Source organism: Lissotriton vulgaris, chromosome 4_1 (genome assembly GCF_964263255.1).
Source record: "Lissotriton vulgaris chromosome 4_1, aLisVul1.2, whole genome shotgun sequence".
Taxonomy (NCBI): Eukaryota; Metazoa; Chordata; class Amphibia; order Caudata; family Salamandridae; genus Lissotriton; species Lissotriton vulgaris.
In genome coordinates this window covers 547362689-547385768 of record NC_141691.1, presented here as the reverse complement: position 1 = coordinate 547385768, position 23080 = coordinate 547362689, and the positions used below count along the sequence as shown (strand labels likewise).

The window sequence follows — 23080 nt, the reverse complement described above, 5'->3', positions numbered from 1 at the left end:
TTCCCTCCCTTTGAGATCAGTCTAAAGGTTGGAATGGTCAGCAAATTTGCATTGGATGATCTTAGATTATGGGACGGGAAATAGCATTTGAAACCAGTTTGGAGATATTTAGGACCTCATGAGTTAAAGGCCCTAAAAGTAATGATTAGGACCTTAAACAAAACACGTTTATGAATTGGTAGCCAGTGAAGGACATCCAATGCAGCTGTGGCAGAGGATTTCCTGGGCCACCTCAATACCAGCCGGGCAGCTGCATGCTGGAACATCTGCAGCTTATGCACGACTGCTTTGTTGGTTTCCGTGTAAAGGCTGTTACAGTAGTCCAGCCTAGATGTTATCAGGGCAACTGCCACCGTTTGTCTGGCTGAGTATGGTTCATGATCTACCCCAGAGTCCACCGCTACAGTGATCTCCTTCTGGCCTCAAATGGCGCCCTGGTCATAGAGGTATTCAGAAAGCGCTCCAGGGGACTGGAGGCTGCGTATGACTGGACCTGTTCCCAGTGTCCGAGCCATTTACCCCTAGGGCCTCTCTGGCGCTGTTCCCTCTCCGGCCCCAAGGTGCTGCTTGCGTGACATATCACTTCCCTGACATGCTGTCCCTCGGTTGGCTGACCAGGCTCTTACCTGACCCAGGAGCAAATGGAGCCTGTTCAGAGTTTACAGTGTTGCAGAGTGGAAAAGAAGACAGACATTCAGTAATTTTCCAGTGCTTTATAGTCTGAGGTGATGCATTTTGTGGGTGAAGGAGCTGCTGGCGAAAATAGTTTTTTTATGCATGGAACATGATATTTTTAATTGTTTAAAACTGTGTTCTCTTATTATGGTTTTACTTCTGGTGTAGCCTTATACTGAAAAATTGTGATATATCCTTCTTGGATACCGGCTTTAACAGAATTTGTGATCGGTACTGATGACCCCAAGCAGGAAGAATGATGCATAGCAGAGTGTTAGTCTCTTTCCAGTTAATCTTTCCCTCTGCAGTTATCGTATAGGAGGGAAACATTTACTACTTATCTTGAGTCCTTTCCTTCCTGCCAGATCGAGTCAAGCTTTGGCAAAGCCAAGAGATCTGGCTTGTAAGTGAAAATAAAAGCCAAGCCTTTAAGCTTTGTCAATGCTTGTTTTCTCTCTTGTGCCCCACTTCCTTAAAGGTCATTTTACAACTGTACAATTTTTATAGGGGTCTCTGGCTATAGTTGGTCTATACTCGATGCTGTACAAGGAGCCATGCCAGATGCCACACAACCTCTCTGTTCAACCTTCTTCTCTTAATGGTCCATGTAGCTCTGCATGTGCAGTCCCACAGCATTCAATCTTATGTCATACATTCCAAGCTGACCCGAGTAGACAGAGAGCACTCAGACGAGCTCGATGTAACACAGGGGCCAATTTTTATCCACAAAGGGATTATTTGCAGGTTTATGGTAGTTATTTTTTATTTTATAAAGTATTTCCATAACCAGACTGGAATGACCATTGCTAAAATTAAAATGAATATACGTCACAGTCTCAGACGCTGCCTGTGGAAGAAAGTGCATTATGAAGAAAATAAAAGTTTGTTTGCGAGGCTGCTTGTTTTCTGATGTTTCAGTATCTGAGCTGAGAGATGTAGGAAGCTGGCTATGTATATGCTATTCCAAAGTACGGTATGGTGTGCACAGAGTCCAGGGAGTCCCCATTGGTATAGCAGAGTCCACATTAGGTAGGTACCAACAGCTCTCTTTATGGTAGTGTGGGCGAGCATTTAGGCTTATCCAGAGGATGTGTTAAGCATTTATTGTATTCACTCAATCAAGACTGAAGACACACACTCAGACTAAATCCAGACCAATTGGGTATATATATAAAAAAAATACTCAAGTTTTATTTACTAGAACCAAGCAGGTATTGGTATGGAATAATTACACACCCATAAATATATACAAAAGACTATTTACAAAAAAGAATAAAACAACACACGTCACAAAATATTTAAAGACAATTAAGATCAGTCCGAGTTGTTAAAACTAGGAAATAAAGTCTATATTTTAGTTTTTAAATTCTAGAAGCAAAACGAGTGTCCATTCATTTAAATTGTAGCGATTCGGAAGGCAGACAATTTTTTTAAACTTAATTAAGTAAGTCATGGTAGACAACAGAGAAAAGGGTCTACAAAAAGAGAGAAGTCAGTCACATCGAATCTCATTCAACTATTAAAAATAGTTAGAAAGAAGCATCAATATAAACATACCTCATAGTGCTGTCTTTATAAAACTAATGCAAAACAGGAGGGTTCCTTTATTCAAAGCAGATATTTAGGTAATCTGGAGAGACACATGAAGTATATTACATTAATGGCTGTTGCTATTCCACCTGTTACAATACTGTTTAGATATGCCAGTTCCACATTGGAACAGTAAATACAAATTTATAATCTGCGAGCATATGAACTTTGTGGCATGAAAAAACCATATAGGAAAATACGGAGACAGTCAATATGTATTACGTATAATTAAGAATTCCCTACAGAGCAATTTAATAGATGGAAGAAATTCCCAAAAATATAGAAGGTAATAACAAGATATAGGTAATTGTTTGGAAACCATATTGGATGGAAATTCTATTGTAAATGACATCAGTGTTGTCAATTTTCCAACTAGGGTATTGACTGATGATGAAAGAAATGTATTATGCAAAGGACTATATTTTTGTCCAACCAATAAATGTAATTTTGATGACGTACATGTTGATCTTTTCAAGTTCACAAGAAAATTAAAAATATTTTTTTTTTGCTGAACATCCGCCAGTGCCTCCTGTGTCTAAGTCTACCCCTATTTTGGATGTACCCAGCATTAACGATGTTCACCATTCTCACATGTTAGCCACCCTTTATGATGAGGACGAAATTGGTAATGTTATCGAATTTACGAACATGCTGGGGATCTATGAGGACTGTAGTACCAATAGTGGTCTGCGTACGGCGTCCAAATTTATGCCCCACAAACTAAGGACTCCGTTGTTGATGAGTTCTTTAACAGAGTAAGCCTAGATATTTACAAACTTGAGGATGATCATCTAAAAACTCAGAGATGCAAACACCAGACCAACATATCCAAAACTGATTGGACTTTACTTACTGCTCTCAAGAATGATGAAAACTTAGTAATAAAGGAGGCAGCATTGTTCTCATGAACAAAAATGATTATCATGAGGAAATCAATAGACAATTATCGGACCTGGAGTGTTATGAAAAATTGAACCAGAATCCTACATCTAAAATAGAGACCCTAATTAATGGAAAACTTTATGAGTGGCATGAATCATGTTTACTATCTGATCATGAATACCGTTATGTACAAGCACATCATTCCAGATTTCCGTGTCTGTACATTTTGCCTAAAATCCACAAAGGGGGTATTTTTTCCCCCGGAAGACCCATTATTTCCAGTAATGGTGGACCTACAGAGCACCTTTCGGAGTTTGTCGATGCCTTCATTAAACCTTATGTACAAAATCTCCTATCCTATCTACGAGATAGTGGTGATCTGCTTTGCAAACTAGAGGATTTCATCTGGCAGGATACCCAGCTATTGTTTGTTACGATGGATGTCGAATGCCTATACACCTGCATCCAACAAAAACAAGGCATACATGCGTTCAAGCATTTCTTGTTTAAACGTGTCTGTAACAGATTAGAACACACTTTCATGTTATTAGAAATGGCTGAGCTAATCCTAATGAAAAATGCTTTTCTGAGTAATGGTGACTGGTTCATACAAAAACATGGTACGGCTATGGGTTCCAGGTTCGCTCCATCCTACGCAAATCTCTTTATGGGGCTGTTTGAGGTGGAGCATGCCTTGGGTCCAAGAGCTAAAACTTGGTGTGACCAAATAATATTCTATGCTCACTATATTGATGACATCATTCTAATAGGGAATGGGCCAGTGAGAGATCTTATGGCCTCTTTTGAATATTTAAATGAGAATGATTTCCATGTTAAACTGATCATCAAATATTCTGCCAAAGAAATAGATTTCTTGGACCTAAAATTGTATGTCCATTTTGAAAAAATTCACAGTGATGTGTTTAAGAAACCCAAGGCATGCAATAGTGTGCTGCATGCGCCCAGCGCACATCCTCAGTCAACTATTAAAGCAATCCCCTATGGGGAAATGGTGCGCACAAGGCGCAATTGCAGCAGAGACTGTGATTTCTCTAAAAATGTATCCCAAATTAAACAAAATTTCAAACGAAGGGGATATGATACTGATTGCCTGGACAAAGCTGAAATGCGGGCACGTGCTTTGGATAGAGCACGAATTTTGAGTTCCTCAAAAGCCAAGAAAGCCAGCCGAGCACAATGGGCACAGGTACCTTTTATCACCAAATATAACTCTTACAGTAGTCACATATTTAATATACTTCGCAAGAACTGGCATCTCCTCAAGTCAGAAAGCATTCCAAATGGTATTGTATCTGCTAGACCCAAGATAGTCTATAAGAGAGGGTCCACCTTAAAAAACACATTATGTCCAAGCTATGTTAGGTCAATCCCTCGTAATACAACTTGGCTTCCTGAAAAACCCAAAGGCTTTTTTGTATGTAGGGGTGTTGTATTTGTAAATTTGAGAGGAATAAGACTACTAAATTTTCATACAATGGTTCCAAACGCTTTGAGATCAAGGAGTTCATCAATTGTAATACAACGTTTACCATATATGTATTGCAATGTTCATGTGGGAAGACATATGTAGGTAGTAGTATTCGATATCTAAAAATACGTGTACAAGAACACTTAAGAGCTATCAAAAATGGTGATTTAAAATATCCCATGGCGAATCATATCTGTATAGAGCACTCTGATGAAAGAACGGTAGAATTTCATGCGATTGATCACTTGAAAGCAAGTGTTAGAGGTGGAAACAGAGAATGTGACCTCAGACAATTAGAATCAATATGGATTTGTCGCTTGAGGAGTGTACAGTATTGGCTAAATCAAAATAATGAATTTCATCATTTTCTGTGAATATGTGTACATTAAAAGTCTTCACTGTACATTTAGTAGTAGTACTGTTTGCTATTTTAATTCATTCATCTTTGAGGCCTAAGAGAAGTAGGGTTTGTGACTTAGTCATGTTGAGAATTAATTTGTATTCAATGTATTCGACATATTTCTTTTTGTGTTTATTAATGTTGATAGTGATCATCACAACTTATGCTACTAATGATGATATCGCTAATATCAATGTATTTGTCACATTTAAAAAAAAAATTATTCTTGTATATTTATTAATGTTGATAGTGATTGTTTCAACTTATGCTGTTGATGATGACATCGTTGATATCATTTGTTCAATGCTGATTTATATTACTTGCCTGAGTATCGGATGTTTGCGACTAACAATTTATGTGTTCAGGAATAACATTGCATACATCATTTGTCTAATGCAGATAGAATTGACCACCTATGCTGCAATATTCTTTATGACATCTGTTGGGTAACTAATTCCTTTATGAAATTGTCTGTTTCCATTTTGATTTGTCCCAATCGCAGTTTGTTGTGTTTCTGTTTGAGTATTGTTTATCATGACTGTTTTATTATAAGATGGCTTATGAAATCTTGTGTGCTTAAAGAAGTTGTCAGTGATGACTATAACGTATGTGACTAGTGATTATTATATGATGTCATTTGTTAAGTGCTGTTACAACGCACTATGTATTCTCTTCTACTTATATGCCTTCATATTATTCTTGCTATTTCTATCTTATATTGAGTTTTTTCTCATTCACTTAATAATTCTATAATACTGTTTTTTGCTTTTTGAAAGAACACATCAAGTAGTCCCAGAACAATATGTTTGCTGTCTTACGCGGTTTTTCTTCCGTATCTGCATAGTTAAAGATGGCCAACGCATTTTTGCGTCGTATTGGCATGACAACTAGTGATGCTTCTGCTTGAGAACACGCAAGCGTTATAACATAGTGCATGTCAGTTATGTCTGGTCTCCTCTTGGACAAATGGGGAGTGTTTTTCTGGGACACATTATTTGAATATCTTTTCACTTTGTACGCATATTGATCCCCTAACTTTAGGCAGTTCAAGATGGCCGACATGGTTTTTTCGTTAATTGTCATGACAACACTTAACTTTGAAGTGGATGTATGAGATCTGATACCTGATATTAAGGGCATGTAATATAAAGCTGTTTTTAACCCACGGTATTTCAAAAATACACGCCATTTCATGAGATTCTATCAAGGAATTCACAACACAAAGAGGGTTAATACATAGCTGTGCAGTCAATCTCGCAATGCTTTTTCAATTTTTAGACTTACCAATATGAATTGTTTAATGTGACATTTATTCTGTTTGAATAAATACTATCTTTTTTTAACATAATAATAAATCACAAATATTTAAACGGGATTCGGATAACCTTGACATTTGGAAATACACACTACAAGATGGACAACAAGTTTGCCAGATCGCTGCCATGGCAACGATATACTTCCAGGTCATCTTACGCGTATCCAGTAGTGGATTCAGGTGTGTCTTATTATCCAATTATGTTGTGTATAAAAGGTATTGGTCTTTCAGCCCTTATTCTGGTGCTGCTCTACCTTCGATGATCGTTATGCTCCTGGCTACCATGCCTTTCTCGGTAAGTTTGGCCGTAGGCTCTGCTCGTTTTTTTGGGACAGGCTTTGTTTGCTCTTAGGCGCATTACAAATGCCTTCAATGCTGTCCATTACAGGATAATCTTATTTACATCTTATTATCATTGTCCTTGCCCCTCTTAAGATTTTTTGTTTTTCTTATAGTTGAGCACACTTTGTGTGGATTGAGACGTTTATATTTTGGTCTTCAGTGTTTAAAGACACTCCAAGATGTCTCACCAATTGCCTCATTTGCTCGAGCAACGTGTTGATGTACAAAGAAAGGGATACAAATATCTCATTTGGACTGCAGATCACTGTTGGGTTTTTGTGTTGTTATATGGACTAAGAGAGTGATAGAAATATTGTATTTTGACTGAAGTGGGTATGCGGGTCTATTTGAAGGATCTCCCAACACTGTCAGATATATAATTTTTTACAAATAGATATCTCTCGGGCATTACAACTTTGCCTCCATACTAGATTTATTTTCTCATTGTGGAAAATCGAACACTGTCAGATATAGGATTTTTATAAATAGATATTTCTCGGGCATTATAACTTTGCCTCCATACTAGATTTGTTTGCTCATTATGGAAAATCGAACTTTTAGGCGAAATAATAAGTCTTGTCACTTATTCTTCTTGTCCTTTTAACAGTTATTTCAAGACACAGAATGGAATTGACAGGTACTTTCCAGATTTTCGAGCACTTGTTTATTGGAGTATTTCATAAATACAGAGCATGAAGTATTGCACCACATGGTTTTGAATTTTATCCTCACCTAATAACACAATATGATCCTTCACATTGAAAGTTGCCATTAGGCATTGGATATTACGAGCGGCAATTCTTATTATAAGGCCCGGATCAGGACCAATCTTGTTATTACCTTCTATATTTTTGGGAATTTCTTCCATCTATTAAATTGCTCTGTAGGGAATTCTTAATTATACGTAATACATATTGACTGTCTCCGTATTTTCCTATATGGTTTTTTCATGCCACAAAGTTCATATGCTCGCAGATTATAAATTTGTATTTACTGCTTCAATGTGGAACTGGCATATCTAAACAGTATTGTAACATGTGCAATAGCAACAGCCATTAATGTAATATACTTCATGTGTCTCCAGATTACCTAAATATCTGCTTTGAATAAAGGAACCATCCTGTTTTGCATTAGTTTTATAAAGACAGCTCTATGAGGTATGTTTATATTGATGCTTCTTTCTAACAATTTTTAATAGTCGAATGAGATTCGATGTGACCGACTTCTCTCCTTTTGTAGACCCTTTTCTCTGTTGTCTACCATGACTTACTTAATAAAGTTTCAAAAAATTGTCTGCCTTCCGAATCGCTACAATTCAAATGAATGGACACTTGTTTTGCTTCTAGAATTTAAAAACTAAAATATAGACTTTATTTCCTAGTTTCAACTAACTCGGACTGATCTTAATTGTCTTTAAATAGTTTGTGATGTGTCTGTTGTTTTATCCTTTTTTGTAAATAGTCTTTGTATATATTTATGGGTGTGTAAATATTCTATGTTTTATCTTTAGGCCTGAAGAAGTCTTATTCCTGAGACGAAACACGTTGGCTAAAAAAGAAAAAAATCATTTGTAAAATTGGATCTTTTAATCTGCTTTGGATCATCATAATAAAGAATTGAAAGAGAAACATCATTCAAGTCCGGACCTGTTTATTATGGGATTCATCTTTTTGATTGACTGAAAGACATTATAGACTGCTGATGCTGAAGATACTTTTTGATGGGTGCTGATTCCATATCTTGTGTTTTAAAGTTTGGGCTCTGCCCATGAAGGAAAAGACAGGGTTGTGTTCCTTGGTTTCTTGAGCACCATCGCCATACGTTCAGCCACAGATGTTAACAAGTGCAGGTTTCTTTGCCTCAACCCTTGTGCGAAAAAGTTTATTCAGGTATTGGTATGGGTAGATAAAATATAATTTCAAATGCAAGGCTGTACACAGAAATGCAATTGTGGATTGAATTGGAATTGTTTATAGGTTTCTATTACTTTTAACCCTTTCCATGCGGCCGCGATTCCCCTGGTGTGCTGTAAACAGCACGAACAGGGGCGGGCCGTGACAAACCCCAGCCGTCATCAGCACACGAGCACCGTAGTGCATGACGGCTGGGGTTCGTCATCAGCATGAAAGGGGTTAAAACAATTCAAAATATAGTAAGATTACTGTTGAATACTCTTGGATTACTTGAGTACTTGAGGTAATATGCCGAGATATCATACACTAGAGTTGGTCACTTACAGGTAAGTATGAGAATTCTTAAGTTAAAGCATAGTTACTTTTTTCATACAAAACAGTAAGTCAACAACATTTTTAGGAAGAAAACTCCTAACATTGGTTCCTATTGGAAAAAGAAGGTTATCAGTTTGCAGGTAAGTAGCCGACATGCAAGAAACTTTTTTGGGATTTAGAACCAAAGTTCCTGAAAGGTTCAGGTAGGCACTTAAATTGCACCACCTGCAGCTCTAGTGTGGCTAGGTGCAGAGGGCAGGATGCCTATGTTAGCCAATGGGGCTAGGAGGCACCTCGTTTGGGGGCTGCTCATGGGCAGGCGACTCTGTAGCCAAGCTCTTAGGGTTAAGGTCATGGCAAAGGGGGTACCAAGTCCACACTAAGTCCACACCACCAGTGGCACAGGGCCGGCCGGTGCAGTGTGTGTTAAGCATTGATTGTATTCACTCAATCAAGACTGAAGTTGCACACTCAGAGATTGAATCCAGACCAATTGGGTAAGTAAACAGTATGGAGGTTGCCGGTTTTGGATTTTGGCTGCAGGCTCTGTTTAGGAAGTCTTCCTGGAGGAACCAACCACTGGGCAGGTAAGTTGGAGGGCTCAGGGATGTAGGCGCATCTCCGGTCCTCTTTTCAGGGCAGGGCGGCCGGTTGCAGGAGTTCCTTTTGAGGTCAGATTTCACCTTACTGAGCCACTCACGGTTGGGGGGTCTCTGTGCAGAGGTTGGAGTCGACGTCGGGGAGTTCTGGAGGGGTCCACCCACAGTGGACTTGGACTCTAAAGTGCTGGGGTACCTCTCTGGGACCGGTGGGACACTTGGACTCGGGCAGCAGCGACAGGTGGAGTGGTGGTTCCAGGTGTCTGGTTTTGTTGTCCTCAGCAGGCTCAGAGCTTTTCGTTGTAGTTTAGTTTGAAGAGAGTTGCTGTTCGCAGGAGATCCAGTCTTTGTTGAAGGCAGTCCGTCCTCCAAGGGTGCTGGAGGTCGCTGGATGCAAGACAAGTCCACTTTTGGTGTAGGATCTCCGGAAACTGCAGACGGGCCAGTAGTCAGTTTTTCTCTGTAGTCTCTTCTGCTGTGCGACTTTTTCCATCCTTCTTTATAGGTTGCAGGAATCTAGGGTAGCAAGGTTCAGGGTCCCCCTAAATACTACATTTAAGGGTGTTACAGGGGTGTGCAGGTCAGGAACAATAGGTTCCTTCCTTTAGGTGGGTACACCCCCTATCATACCACCCGCCAGTGGTAGTGGGGCATGAGCCTCCCTCTAATTGGCTGTGATCCCTCAACCTTCAAAACGGAGGCGGCTGAGTTTTTGCTTCACCTCGCCTCCCCCACCTGAGGGATGGGGTTGGCAAAGGTGGACACATCTCTCCTCCTTAGTTGGTTTTCCTGCCGATTTTCCCACCCAAAGTGGGGGTCAGAACCAGTGGGAGCCAATTGATGGGAGCAGCAAAAGGCAGGGACAGCTTACAAAGGTGGCAGGCCTCTGAAGCTTTGCCTTCATGGAACCAGCCCATCCTGGAGGCGGAGGCATGACACTTCTGCCCAAGATGGGCTTTGTTTCTGAACCCAGAGAGCAGAGGCTCTCTACCCAGTGGTCCAGAAACCTATCTGGTGGCAAATGGCTGGTTGTTGTTCAGGGGGCATCTTTAAGATGCCCTCTGCGTACATTGGCATCAGTGTGGGTTTAATGTGCAGAGAAGTTGCTACCGAACTTCCCAGATTTCAGTAAAGCCCTTATGGAGCTGTGAAGTTCATAATGACCAACTCCCGAAACATATACCCTTTATGGGTTTACTGCACTTACAATGTCTATGAATTTTCTTAGACACTGTAGGGGTACAGTGCTCATGCAACTGTACCTTCACCTGGTGGCTAGTGCACCCTGTTGGAGGGGTGACTTAACTAGGCCCCCGGCAGTGGGTTTTAGGCATGGCACACAGGGGTGTGTGCAATATCGACGCTTGACTTTTCTCTGCACCAAAACATGCAGCCTTCAATGGCAGTGTGTGGGTATCAGGGTGCAGGGCCCCTAAGGGTGGTGCAATAGGTGCTGCAGCCCTTATAAGCCTTCCCTGGTCACTGTGCCCTTGGTACCCATGGTACTTTTTACAAGGGGGTTACCTGTCACCAGAGAGGTGCCAATATTGGGTACAAAGGTACAGCTTTGGGAAAGAACACAGGCCCTGGAAACCTGATTGGCAGGGACCCTGGGCACATCAAATCAAAGTGCATCAGAAACCTGGCAATACGAGAAGGGGTTACTGCAACAGAAACCCTCTTTACTACAAGAGATCGGTGTTTAATCTGCACTCTCAACGTGTTAAAGGGGTTTCCCATGTTGTTCTCTTTACAAGGGAATTGGAGAGCTCATGGAACATTTCAGCTAAAAGGCACAAAGCACCTTTCTGTTATAATTCTAGGGAATATGTCACGCTATTTTACAAGCTTGCATTAGAGAATCAGACTTGTCTCAGTTGAACTTTGAATATTCCATGATTCAGTTGCAAAACATGGATAACCTTTGAGCAATAAATACTTGGTGTCTTAGTACCATTACTCTTTGTGAGATGTGGTGGTCTCTGGGACACAAGTCCTCTGCATGGCTACGAACAGTTGGCTTTATGAGTTGCTATATTTTTGTCAACGCTGGAGACAACAATCTGCAAGTCTTCTCAAGGTGCACTTGAAGGAAGTGACCCAACTAGGGCCACCTGGGTCACACTCGACCTCCTATAGCCTTCCAAGAATGAAGAGTCAATGATGCAGTAGAAAATACAAGCAAACTAGTTTATTCACAAAGTACACTGCAGTGGAGTCCAATCTGACCAGCCTCCAATGATGGCTGACGAAGGACTGACTCTAACAAGCATAAAGTTACATTATGTATGTTGCGAAGCCCACAAAGACCCGTCTAGTATGGAAAAGCACTAGTAGTTTTCTCAATACAATGGGGGTAAAGAACATAAGTTTCGATTTCGCAGCATGGCACAAGCTATCAACTACCCAAGGTCGTCTGCTTAACCTCTAGACAGGTGGGAGAAGGCTTCTATGTAACTGAAAAGGCATGCGTTATTGAGCAAGATTCAGCATTTGAGAAACAAAACTTAGCAAGGACAATTTCTCGTAAATGATCAACTAACAATTTTGATTATAATACAAAATGACATCTTCGAGAGCTAAAATGGTGACACAGATTTCAACCTAACTAAAATAACATCTGCACTTATTAGTTGCGTATGCATGCAGCAAGAATATATCATGAAATAGCTTCATAAATGCTAACATAATACCAGGGAAAATATGAGTAAGATGGCAGTAATACATTTCAATTCTAACACGCTACATTTTATCAACAGACAATTATAAGGTGGAGTCTAGATTGGCTGAGAGTAAATACACCTAATTTGTACATGGCTATCAGCCATGGGAGTAGATGAATATCTCCTTCACATACCTGGCTATATGGCAAGTGTGGTAGTGGATTCTTATTCAGGTGTGCACAAATTTTTACTTGCACCATAGATGTGACATTCTACCTGTCTTTTATTTGGGGTCCCTCTCTGCATATGTCGCCTGTGGCAGCGATTACAGCAGATTCAGTGTCTCAGAATCCTGATTGCAAGTTGTCCAAGAGTTTGGGGTGCTCAAGGTGGTCCGAGATTTGACTGTTGAAGGTCTTCTCGATTACTTTAGCTAAGAATTGGAGCAGTGAGATGAGTCCGTTTTTGTTGAGTATTTTGTGGTTGCCTGAGGGTTTTTGAGAAGGGCTGTGATTTCGGCTCATTTCCAGCTATCTGAGAAGATGGCTGGTCCATCCTCAAAGGGCAGTTAAAGGAAAGGAGGGGGTATCAACAAGAGTCAGTTTCTCCTGGGTTTGTGTCGATGATGAAAGTGAGTGCAGCGCTAATTATGGCTCTTCCCAGGTATTGCAATGGTGGGGGGCGGGGTCTGTGGGAGCCGCTGGGTGCACTGTATTCAATAGTGCTGTATTGTCCTTGATGGATAAAGAGTTCCATGCTGTCAGTTGGTATGATTTGGTTGATGAGGTTAGCAGGTTGGGAAGGCTGATGGAGGATGGCTGGGGTTCAAAGTTGTAGTATATCATGGTAATTGTGTCATGGAAGAAGTTTGAGAGGTTGTTGTAGAGTTCTTGTGTAGGGGTGATGGTTTGGGTTGCGGCTGCTGTGTTGGTTAATTCCTTGACAACGGCAAACACTTTCTTGCAGTTGTTGGAGCTAGATTCGATTCTCAGGGTCGGGGCCTTTTTCATGGTCTCTTTTACTTGATGGTGATAGTTTCTAAATGCAGCTTTATAGGTGTTTCTAGTGGTGGTTCCATTTCTTTTGATTTTGTTTGCATACTCTCTTGGATTTTCTACGGTCAGTGTTGGACCAGTTAGCTTGATTGTTGGATCCTTTGGTACCTATGCTTGAAATATCATGCACCCCCTTACACTATAGTGGAATAGTGTGTGCATTGGCCCAAGGCAGCCTAATGTGCACCAGCTCAAGGGGTAAGAAAAAGCATCATATCTTAGTTTATTTGGCACTGTTCTGCTCCCTCACTTTCATGCAATCCAGAACAGTAGCTCTGGTTGCTGTGCTATATTGTGTGAAAACTTCTTAAATTTGGTCCTTAAAGAAATATCTCAGCTCCACAGGCTCTGTAGCCTTACCCTTCCTGTTTTGCCACGGAATCCTCTGTTCATTAGAAGCTATTGCACTGAAAGGACTTTTAGTTTATCAAAGTTATTTATTTTGATATGCTGTGTTAGAGTTTATGATTCAGAAAAGGGGGTGGTGATGGACAGAGTATCTGAATTAAGCAGAACACTCGTACCCAGTCAACAGATCAGGGCTTGATCCATCACCGTTTTTTAGCTCACTGCACCATCCCAGCTCAGAACCTGGCTACATGCAAATTAGTCTGTCCCTGGCCCAGTGCATCATGGGAACAGGGCAGACCAAACTACCAAGCCAATTCTTTTACTGGAAAGGAAACAAGCTTCCGGGGACCGGTTTCTGGCATCACCCCCCCTTTTCTGAAGTGTTAGAGTTTATAGCTTCTACCCATCCTAGAGTAAGGCTTGGCTGCTCAACTGTGGTACCCCTAGAAAGACTACTGTCCAAAGGTAGTAAACTGGTTATCCAACTGAAGTGCAGTAGTATTGGGGCTCTAAAACACCGGTGATAAACAACCACATCCATGTAAGAGTGTGACCCAGCAATCCTTGACTATCCCGTAATCCCTGACTCCTTTGTGAAGCCAAGAAAAGCCCTAACAGTGTTACTGCAGCACCAAAAGATCATTGACAGGGCAGTGGCAAAAACATTTAACTTTGCTTTAAAATATGCTTTAATATCACATAGGACTGTCTGGGTGGCGATCTGCACATACCGCATATAGTGCCATTGATGGCAAGTGACCCGCATTAAGCTTTTTAGGCCGAGCCTGGGCAGCGCATGTGCTGCTTTGCTGCATGCTGTATTGGAGTATGGAATAGAAGCCCCACCCACTCTCTGCTCATATTTGTCATTGGCTTGTCTCTTGTACTTCGTAAATGCTGGCTTCTGATTTGTTGATATACTTGTTAGTCTCTCCTTGTCTTCATTTGTAACCTGGAATACTCTTCCACCGGACCTTCGGGCCCAACCTAATCTCCTGTCATTCCGCAAATCCTTGAAGACATGGCTGTTCCCCTGATCTCTTCTTCACCCCTCCTGACCCCACCTCTGGAGCTCATAGTGGATTTCAGATAGCGCTGGGACGCCTCCGGGCAGCCATGCGCTCTATAAATCTCCCAAATAAAATAAATAAATAAATAAATAACCTCCAATGAAGACTGACCCTTTTACTTCGAGTGTTACACAGTAAATATGTTTTACTCTGGAAGCACTATTTTCTTTAATGAGTTTCTCCTACTACAGGCAAAACAGCTTTCCTGCAACATTCAAAGTGTAATGCGCGCTTTCACTTTCCGAGCAGCCTGGGACAATGGCGGCCGCTTCTTTGAAATTGTCTCAAGAGTTTGAGCTATTGGCTTTGTAAAATGACAATGCCTTTTATTTATATGTTAATTAGCAAAACATAAATAAAAGTCATTGTCATTTACAATGCCAATAGCTTAAAATGCGAGACCTATTGCATTGGAAATGCTTGTTTTTCTTCTGGGTACTGCTGACCTATAGTAATGACTCCAAACAGTCTAGTGCCCTTCTCAGGTACTCCTTTTCAGTCTCCTTCAAACACCGTTTTTCTGAAGTAAATTAAATATGTGTGGACTGTGTGCCATCTGCGAACAGAAGTGGTCGACCCAGAGTCACAGCAAAATGTACAGGTCTTTTTTCTGTGACTTGGGGTCGGCCATTACTGTTGGCAGATGGCATACGGCAGTGGCGTAACACAGGTCCCCGCAGGCCCCGCTGTGCGAGGGGGCCCCAAGCTCCAGGGGGTGCCCTCAGCACAGCGCAGTAGCCCACACACATTTAATTTACTTCAGAAAAAACTGTTTCTGAAGGACACTAAAAAGGAGTCGACGGCGGGTATCACACTTTTGTGTTTAAAAGAGATTAGCCTCTTCATGGCTATATTCTGTGTAAGAGCCCACGCCTGCCTCCTCAGAGATACAGCACGTCCTAATCTTTCAGCGCTCGAGTGTGCCTCGAGATGATAACTTGAGAACCCCCTCCGGGCAAGCACGCTCTGCTCTCGCTTGTACTTCCAGACACATTAGCGGTTGCCTACACCCTGACGAAAGGCGAGTGGTAGAAGTTGTAGCAGAAAGGCGAGAGGCAGAGAAAGAACTGAAAGAGAGTAACCCAGGAAAATGTTATGAAAGTTGGTGCGAGAATTTAGGAATAACACCTTAGTAAAAATATTTATATTTCAGGCAGGATACTTATTATGTGGCAGTGGAATGAGCTAGGCCTCCTTTAATTGTTCGAAAATATTTATTTTGTTAGCGTCTCATTTTACTATCAGCTCATTTAAAAACATAAATTCAGAATAATGTTTATTTTATTAATTAACTCATGTATTTATGTGTTTTTCTCGTCCTATTGCGTTTCGTATTAGCCATTTCGTCGAACAATGTAACATAGTTTATTGCACTTAATGTACTTCTATTGCTGTAAAGTTTCCTGTATACTAACCCTTTTGGATTATTAACAACCCTGTACTAACTTGCCTTTTTAGCTTTGCTTGACCTTTGCTCATGACTTTATTTCAGTTTACTAATGATTTTGTCAATGCTGTATAGTGATGTATTGGGGTTTAGTTTCTATACAAGTGAGGTTCATCATTGTCCACTGCTAGTTTATTGTATCTCGTGTGTAATCGTTTTAATTGCACTTCAATTAATTAATCCTTCCTTCATTAAAATGACTGTATGCATAGAGAGTGACATCTGCCATGTGCTATGTGCCATGTTACCGCTAATAAAGGCCGAGTAGTTACCGCAGGCATTACTGTACCGGTGTACTTGGTGGAAAAGTTAGAAGCAGATGTACTAATGAGTGACTACTAGTGTCAGGTGTTAGCTTGTGGTGTACCGTTGGGATGTTTTAATCATACCTTCCAAATCTAACCCGAGCCTTGCATTAGTACGGGTTTGTGATGTTAACTTGTATGCAATATATTTATTTTAGTGTACTGACTTTATTGAAGAGAATATTCTGTATGCATCCGTTTATTCAAGACCATCTTGATCATAGTTTCGCTTTTGGTTATTACATAGATTGGAGGGTATGAAAATACTGCAAATGTGCCCGGAGGGCACCAAAGCCGGACTATCTGTACCGGGCATTGGGCGTGTCCCCGGGAGGCTGGAGGGGCGTGGGCCGAAATAAGCAGGCCTGGGCCGGCATAATCACTCGCTCTTCTCACTACTGCAGAGGTCCCTGCTTATCCTCAGTTTTCAGGCAGCAATAAAAATGTCAAGATTAACGTCTCTGGTGATTAATCTTCCTACTGGAAACAGATTGAAGTTTTGTCTATTGGCAGTATTGACTCACTTAACGTAGCTCAGAGGGTTAATATGCCTGCTGCAAAGAACTTTAATAATGCACATCACAGAACTGTATTTTATAAGCATATCTCAGTGGGTTACTTCTTTTGTTACAGAGACCCTTTTGTTAATTGAAGTTCATAACTTAAAATCGTAATCTAGCACAGTAAACTGTGAACTGCCATCAAAGAGCTGCATTCAAACTACATGGTACAGGTTTGAAAGATATGTTTTCCCCATAGTCTTTCATTATCCTAATGTTGCTGCAGTGGATTTGTTTAGGTAGAAAAACAATCTTATTAGTATAGGACCCGTACCCTCCAGATATGCCCCCGCCTCCCAATTGACATAGACATGCATAATCCCCACAGTTGAAATCACCAAGAGATTCAGGTAGGGTTAAAAAGGCCATGTTTAATCACAACATTGTATAAACATGACAAGCAAATAACATGCATATCTAATATTTATAAATTACATTTATAACTACATTTACGAGCATATCATGCTCCTTCAACCTTCCCAACCCTAAGGGAGGAACACCATCTGGTTCACATCTCGCAACTGGGTATCCTACGCCAGGTGCCGTGCACCTGCCCCTTAGAGTGGTGGGTCCCGCCCTCCAGTCCTTGTCCGCCATTACCGGGGCCCACCTCTCGACCACCAGGCTGCCCAGGGACGCCCGGGAGGCTCGAAATCTGTCGCCCTAGCCTCCCCAGCCGGTGGTCACCTCCTCCCAGCGGAGAACTTACCATATCCCCCCTCAGAGCTGGCCTATGGAACCCGGCAGGCGGGCTCCCATCCATTTTGTTTAGTCACTGGTTACTAATCGCAGGTCTCTTCTCCACAGAACACCCCTCAAACCATTTTATCTAGGGGACGGGTGGGTGGGAGTTTCGGAATGCCGGTCTGGATCACGAGAATGGCCAGGTGCCGGCGTGAGCAGTCAGGTATCCAGGAGTGATAGCGGGAACAGAGACCATTGTCACAGGGAGTTGACCCTAAATAGGCCAAAGGTCTCCGCCCCCTGACCCCCAGGTCACGCGATATCGCCTGACCCGGAAATGGGTCGGTCGGCCGCCGATTGGGCCGTCCACCCGACCAACCACTAGCGACCAGGGGCGGTGTCCGGAGAGGCCGGGTCCTAAGTGCGCGCGTCGTGATTCTCCGCGCTTGTCATAGGACCCGTACCCTCCAGATATGCCCCCGCCTCCCAATTGACATAGACATGCATAATCCCCACAGTTGAAATCACCAAGAGATTCAGGTGGGGTTAAAAAGGCCATGTTTAATCACAACATTGTATAAACATGACAAGCAAATAACATGCATATCTAATATTTATAAATTACATTTATAACTACATTTACGAGCATATCATGCTCCTTCAACCTTCCCAACCCTAAGGGAGGAACACCATCTGGTTCACATCGTGCAACTGGGTATCCTACGCCAAGTGCCGTGCACCTGCCCCTTAGAGTGGTGGGTCCCGCCCTCCGGTCCTTGTCCGCCATTACCGGGGCCCACCTCTCGACCACCAGGCTGCCCAGGGACGCCCGGGAGGCTCGAAATCTGTCGCTCTAGCCTCCCCAGCCGGTGGTCACTTCCTCCCAGCGGAGAGCTTACCATATCCCCCCTCAGAGCTGGCCTATGGAACCCAGCAGGCGGGCTCCCATCCATTTTGTTTAGTCACTGGTTACTGATCGCAGGTCTCTTCTCCGCCACAAGGGTGGCCAAGGCCCAAAGGTCTGACACCCTCCCCACCTGCGCTCAGAATAAATGACCAAAGTTCTCTGATAAAAGTGTCTGTACCCAAGTCCGACAAATGTACCCCATCCTGGTGGTACATCACTTCTCCGGAAATCATCCGGTGTTGGAGATAGCGCAAGCGGCGTTTCACTGAGCACAACCTTGCTAGTTCGCCGTTCAGTCGTCTTACTGAAATGTTCAAAGACCTAGGACGCACTCCTGGGCCCCATGCCCTGCGTGATATCATGCCTGAATGTCTGTCATAATATCGACAGACAGAATATCGAAATACAAAAATATCGGCACAAAAATATCGACATCAAAAATATCGGAATCATATCTTCATAAAGGTAAGTACAAAAATATCGAAAAAATAATATCGTAGTACAAAAATATCGGAATTAAAAATATTGTTTTTTTAAATGTATTAATAATAATGTAAAAATAATTTTAAAATGCATATAATTTTACAAATATTAAATAAAAATATTAAAACAAAATTAAAACTAATACATATACATTTAAAATAAATAAAACACTTAATAATTGAATGTAATTTTTTTTATTTTTTTTATTTAATTGATTTAATGTAATTTTTTTTTGTTTTTACCCTGTACGCCTGTACCCCAAAAACCCAAAACTGACCCTGAACCCTAAAAATATCCCTGTACCCCAAAAACCCAAAACTGACCCTGAACCCTAAAAATACCCCTGTACCCAAAAACTGAAAACTGACCCTGAACCCTAAAAATACCCCTTTACCCAAAAACTGAAAACTGACCCTGAACCCTAAAAATACCCCTTTACCCAAGAACTGAAAACTGACCCTTATCTCTAAAAATACCCCTTTACCCAAAAACTGAAAACTGACCCTGAACCCTAAAAATACCCCTTTACCCAAAAACTGAAAACTGACCCTGAACCCTAAACATACCCCTTTACCCAAAAACTGAAAACTGTCCCTGAACCCTAAAAATACCCCTTTACCCAAAAACTGAAAACTGACCCTGAACCCTAAAAATACTCCTTTACCCAAATTTAATTAATATTATTTAATTACCAATTAATTATTAATTAACAATAACAATAAGTAAATATATTAGCACATTAGCTGTAATTAATTTAATTTAATAATTAATATTATTTTCCCCAATTAATAATTAAGAATAACAAAAAATTATATATAAAAAAATTACTATAATTAATGTAATTAACTAATTATTATAAATTAATTACCCATTAATTATTAATTAAAATATGTACAAACTTATAATAATTAATTAATTATTATTAAATTACTTCCCACCCTATTCCCCTATAAACCCATAACCCGCTACAGAACATATTTATCAATTAATCAATTAATTAAAATTAATTAAAAATTAATTCTCAATTAATTAATTAATAATTCCTACTAATTAATAATTAATTTAACATAATTAAATTACTTCCCACCCTATACCCCTATAAACCCACAACCCGCTACAGTAGTAAAAGACAATATTTAAGTAAATTACATTAAAAATAAATAATAAAACATAATAAATACAATATAATATACACTAAATGTATTTAAAAATTGATATTAGTAACATCGAAGTTATTTATTTCGATATTATTGACATCGATATTTAAAACTTCGATATTACTGATATCATACTAATATCGATATTAAGACTGTCGATATTACTTACCTTCGATATTTTGTCCCATCGATATTTAAACTTCGATATTATTGTATATCGAAATTTAAAACTCGATATTTTGTCTGTGTACCATCATGCCTGACCAGACAATCTTCGCTGATGGAAACATATGCCCCAACCTTGCAAATTCTGCCAGTAGGGCCTCTTTGACCGCCAAGCGTCCTCTGTCGACCATGTCGTTGCCTCCCAAGTGCAAGATAATCCAATCAGGTGATTTGTGTTCCCGTGCCTTGAGCTCCTCGACGATTCGCCTCAAATGCCGGATTCGCATCCCTCCAACGCCACGCCATAGGAATTCGGTCTCACCCAATGCGGCCGGTTTCACCACCTCTCCTCGCACAAAAGAGTGCCCGATTACCCACACCACAGACGCGGGCATACTAATCAAAAGGAGAGAGATGGAACTGTTAGACACATTACACACATGTTTTTACAACAATTCTGGCCTTACATATCGCTTATAACACTCGGACGTCCAGCGACCTATGCATTTCACCGCATCCGGGGCGAGACCAGCCCCAGCCGCCAAAGTGGCAGCGCCAATTCTAAAGGAATGTGACGAGTAGCCAGCTGCTCCCAGTCTCAGTTTCCCCAGAGCCAAACCCAATACTGCCTTGAACTGGAATTGGGACAGGCAATCCATTTCAAGTCCCTCTGTATCGTGTTTAAGGCGCTCAACAACCAAGGACCCCACTTTCTGAAAGAACAGCTACAACGATACAGACCTAGCAGAGTTCTACGCTCAACTACTCTCAGTCAACTGGTCGTTCCTCGCACAAAAACGGCATCTTGGGGCGATCGACGCTTTTTGGTGGCTGCCCCGAAGCTCTGGAACACGCTACCCCTAAACATCAGGGAGAGCTCCTCCCTCCTTCAATTCCGCAAGCTCCTAAAAACGTGGCTGTTCGATCAATGACTGCTCCTTCCTCACGCTAACCATAACAAATAACTGGTTTTATTAGCGCCAAGACGCCTGAGGGTATATGATGCGCTTTACAAATATCAAAAATAAATAAATAAAAAAAATAAATAAATAATAAACAATCCCCATTTTCATGGATGAAAAGAGCCGACCACTTCCCAGCTGGGCGTCGGGCCCGGTACGCCTGCATACGGGATACGGGGCAAGCCGCTACCCCCGGTGCTGTTAGTTACAATAGCAATGGTCAGAGTCTATCGATTCAATTAAAACAATAAATGTAAGACAAGCAATTAATCAGGTGTGGAACAAAATGATATTGTATGCCAAGGTGTGCTTATGTTATTTAATCATTAGTTCAGCACAATATTTCACATGTACCTGGTTCCATTCAACAGGTATCTAGATATAAGGAGTATCATTGTATTCAAACAAAAAGAATTATTCAATTACGTCATTGAATCATATACGTATCAATGGAAATTCTTCTCATAGATATATACCATTTACAAGCTTCATATAAGGAAACAAAACAAAAAGTTGTACATCAATTATTTACATGAATATCGCGCTCTAAGTGATAGGAAATAGGGAAACAGTTAGGTAGGATGGGTGTGATGGGGAACATGTGAGGACTGGGTAAAGGTGGTTGTGACTAGGAGCAATCACAGTGGGATAAAATAAACCCTTTACAGTCTGTCTTTAGATCTGAAGTTCCAGTATGCACATATACATAGGAGATGTGTAACTCTGTTGATTATTCCTATGCTTGGCGAGTGTTTGTGTTCAGGTCTACGTTTCGACCCCCTGGTTAAAGGGTAGGTTTGATCCTCATATTGGGGTCTTCATCAGGACAGGAGAAAACAGGAGCGCCTATGAATAATAATATTCTCAAATGAGTGTATCATGTTTTAAAGAGGCTGACAGGCACACTGGTGGGAACATGTAAAAAGAAATGGCTTACTTTAGTAGGGGCCCTTACGTGGCCATAGTGGTGGGACCATCAAGGGTTCCTTTCATTTGGAATGGTTATCCCGCCTTCATCTGAAAGGGGATTGGTGAGTTACTGATACAAATAGTTGTAGGCGACGAACACGCATTAATTATCTAAAGGTCCTGGGGGGTACTTACTGGGAATGGGAGCCTTCTTTCCAATGGGTTGATTCTCTGTTCCAGTTACATCAGCGTTAGTGCGTTCACGCACCCTACGCAGTTCTGGAAAAGGAGGAATGTAACATAGCCTGGTGTTAATGGCAATTGCCTGGACATGTGGGAGACAATTTTTATTTTTATGTGGAGATGCGTTCTCTATTTTCAAAAGCAGGTGCCTCATGTTGGAAAAATAACACTAGATTGCAGCGCTAGGTTAGCCGCCTAAAACGGGGCTTGGCATGCAGTATTGTGCACACAGAACAAAGTAATTCACAGATACGTTCTGTTATTCGATAAATATGGCATCATTATTATCGTTTGGCGCCATAATGTAGCGCTAAATATAGCGCTGGATTCAACCGCTAGACTGTTTCATTACCTTTTTCAAAATGCATACAAAATCTTGCAAAACGCTGTGTTACAGCGCGCTTCTGATGTCAAAAGCCGCTAGGGCCGAGGAGGGGATGGGGTGATCAGTGCAAGACTGATTTGGAGGCTCACCATAATTTATGACAGCACAGGCTGTCTCCACGATCCTACGTTCTCGCTTGCCGGGTAGATCTGCGCCGCGAGGTGCAGCCGCCGGATACTTCCCGGAGGCTCGGCCGCTCGCGACCAATCAGAGC

At 41.3% G+C, this 23080-nt stretch overlaps 1 protein-coding gene across 2 annotated transcripts in view; it reads left to right on the top strand.

Annotated features, from left to right (window-relative positions):
* LOC147722229 (biliverdin reductase A-like) overlaps positions 1 to 23080 on the top strand; it is a 279271-nt gene that overhangs the window by 62381 nt on the left and 193810 nt on the right. Inside the window, exon 1 of one of the 2 annotated variants that reach the window (XM_086966810.1) lies at positions 8435 to 8582. The exons of the other annotated variant lie outside the window; for it this stretch is intronic. Coding sequence (XP_086822936.1) covers positions 8527 to 8582 — 56 coding nt within the window. The 5' untranslated portion in view covers positions 8435 to 8526. Of the gene's footprint in view, positions 1 to 8434; positions 8583 to 23080 lie in introns of those variants that run through there. 2 annotated transcript variants of the gene reach the window in all.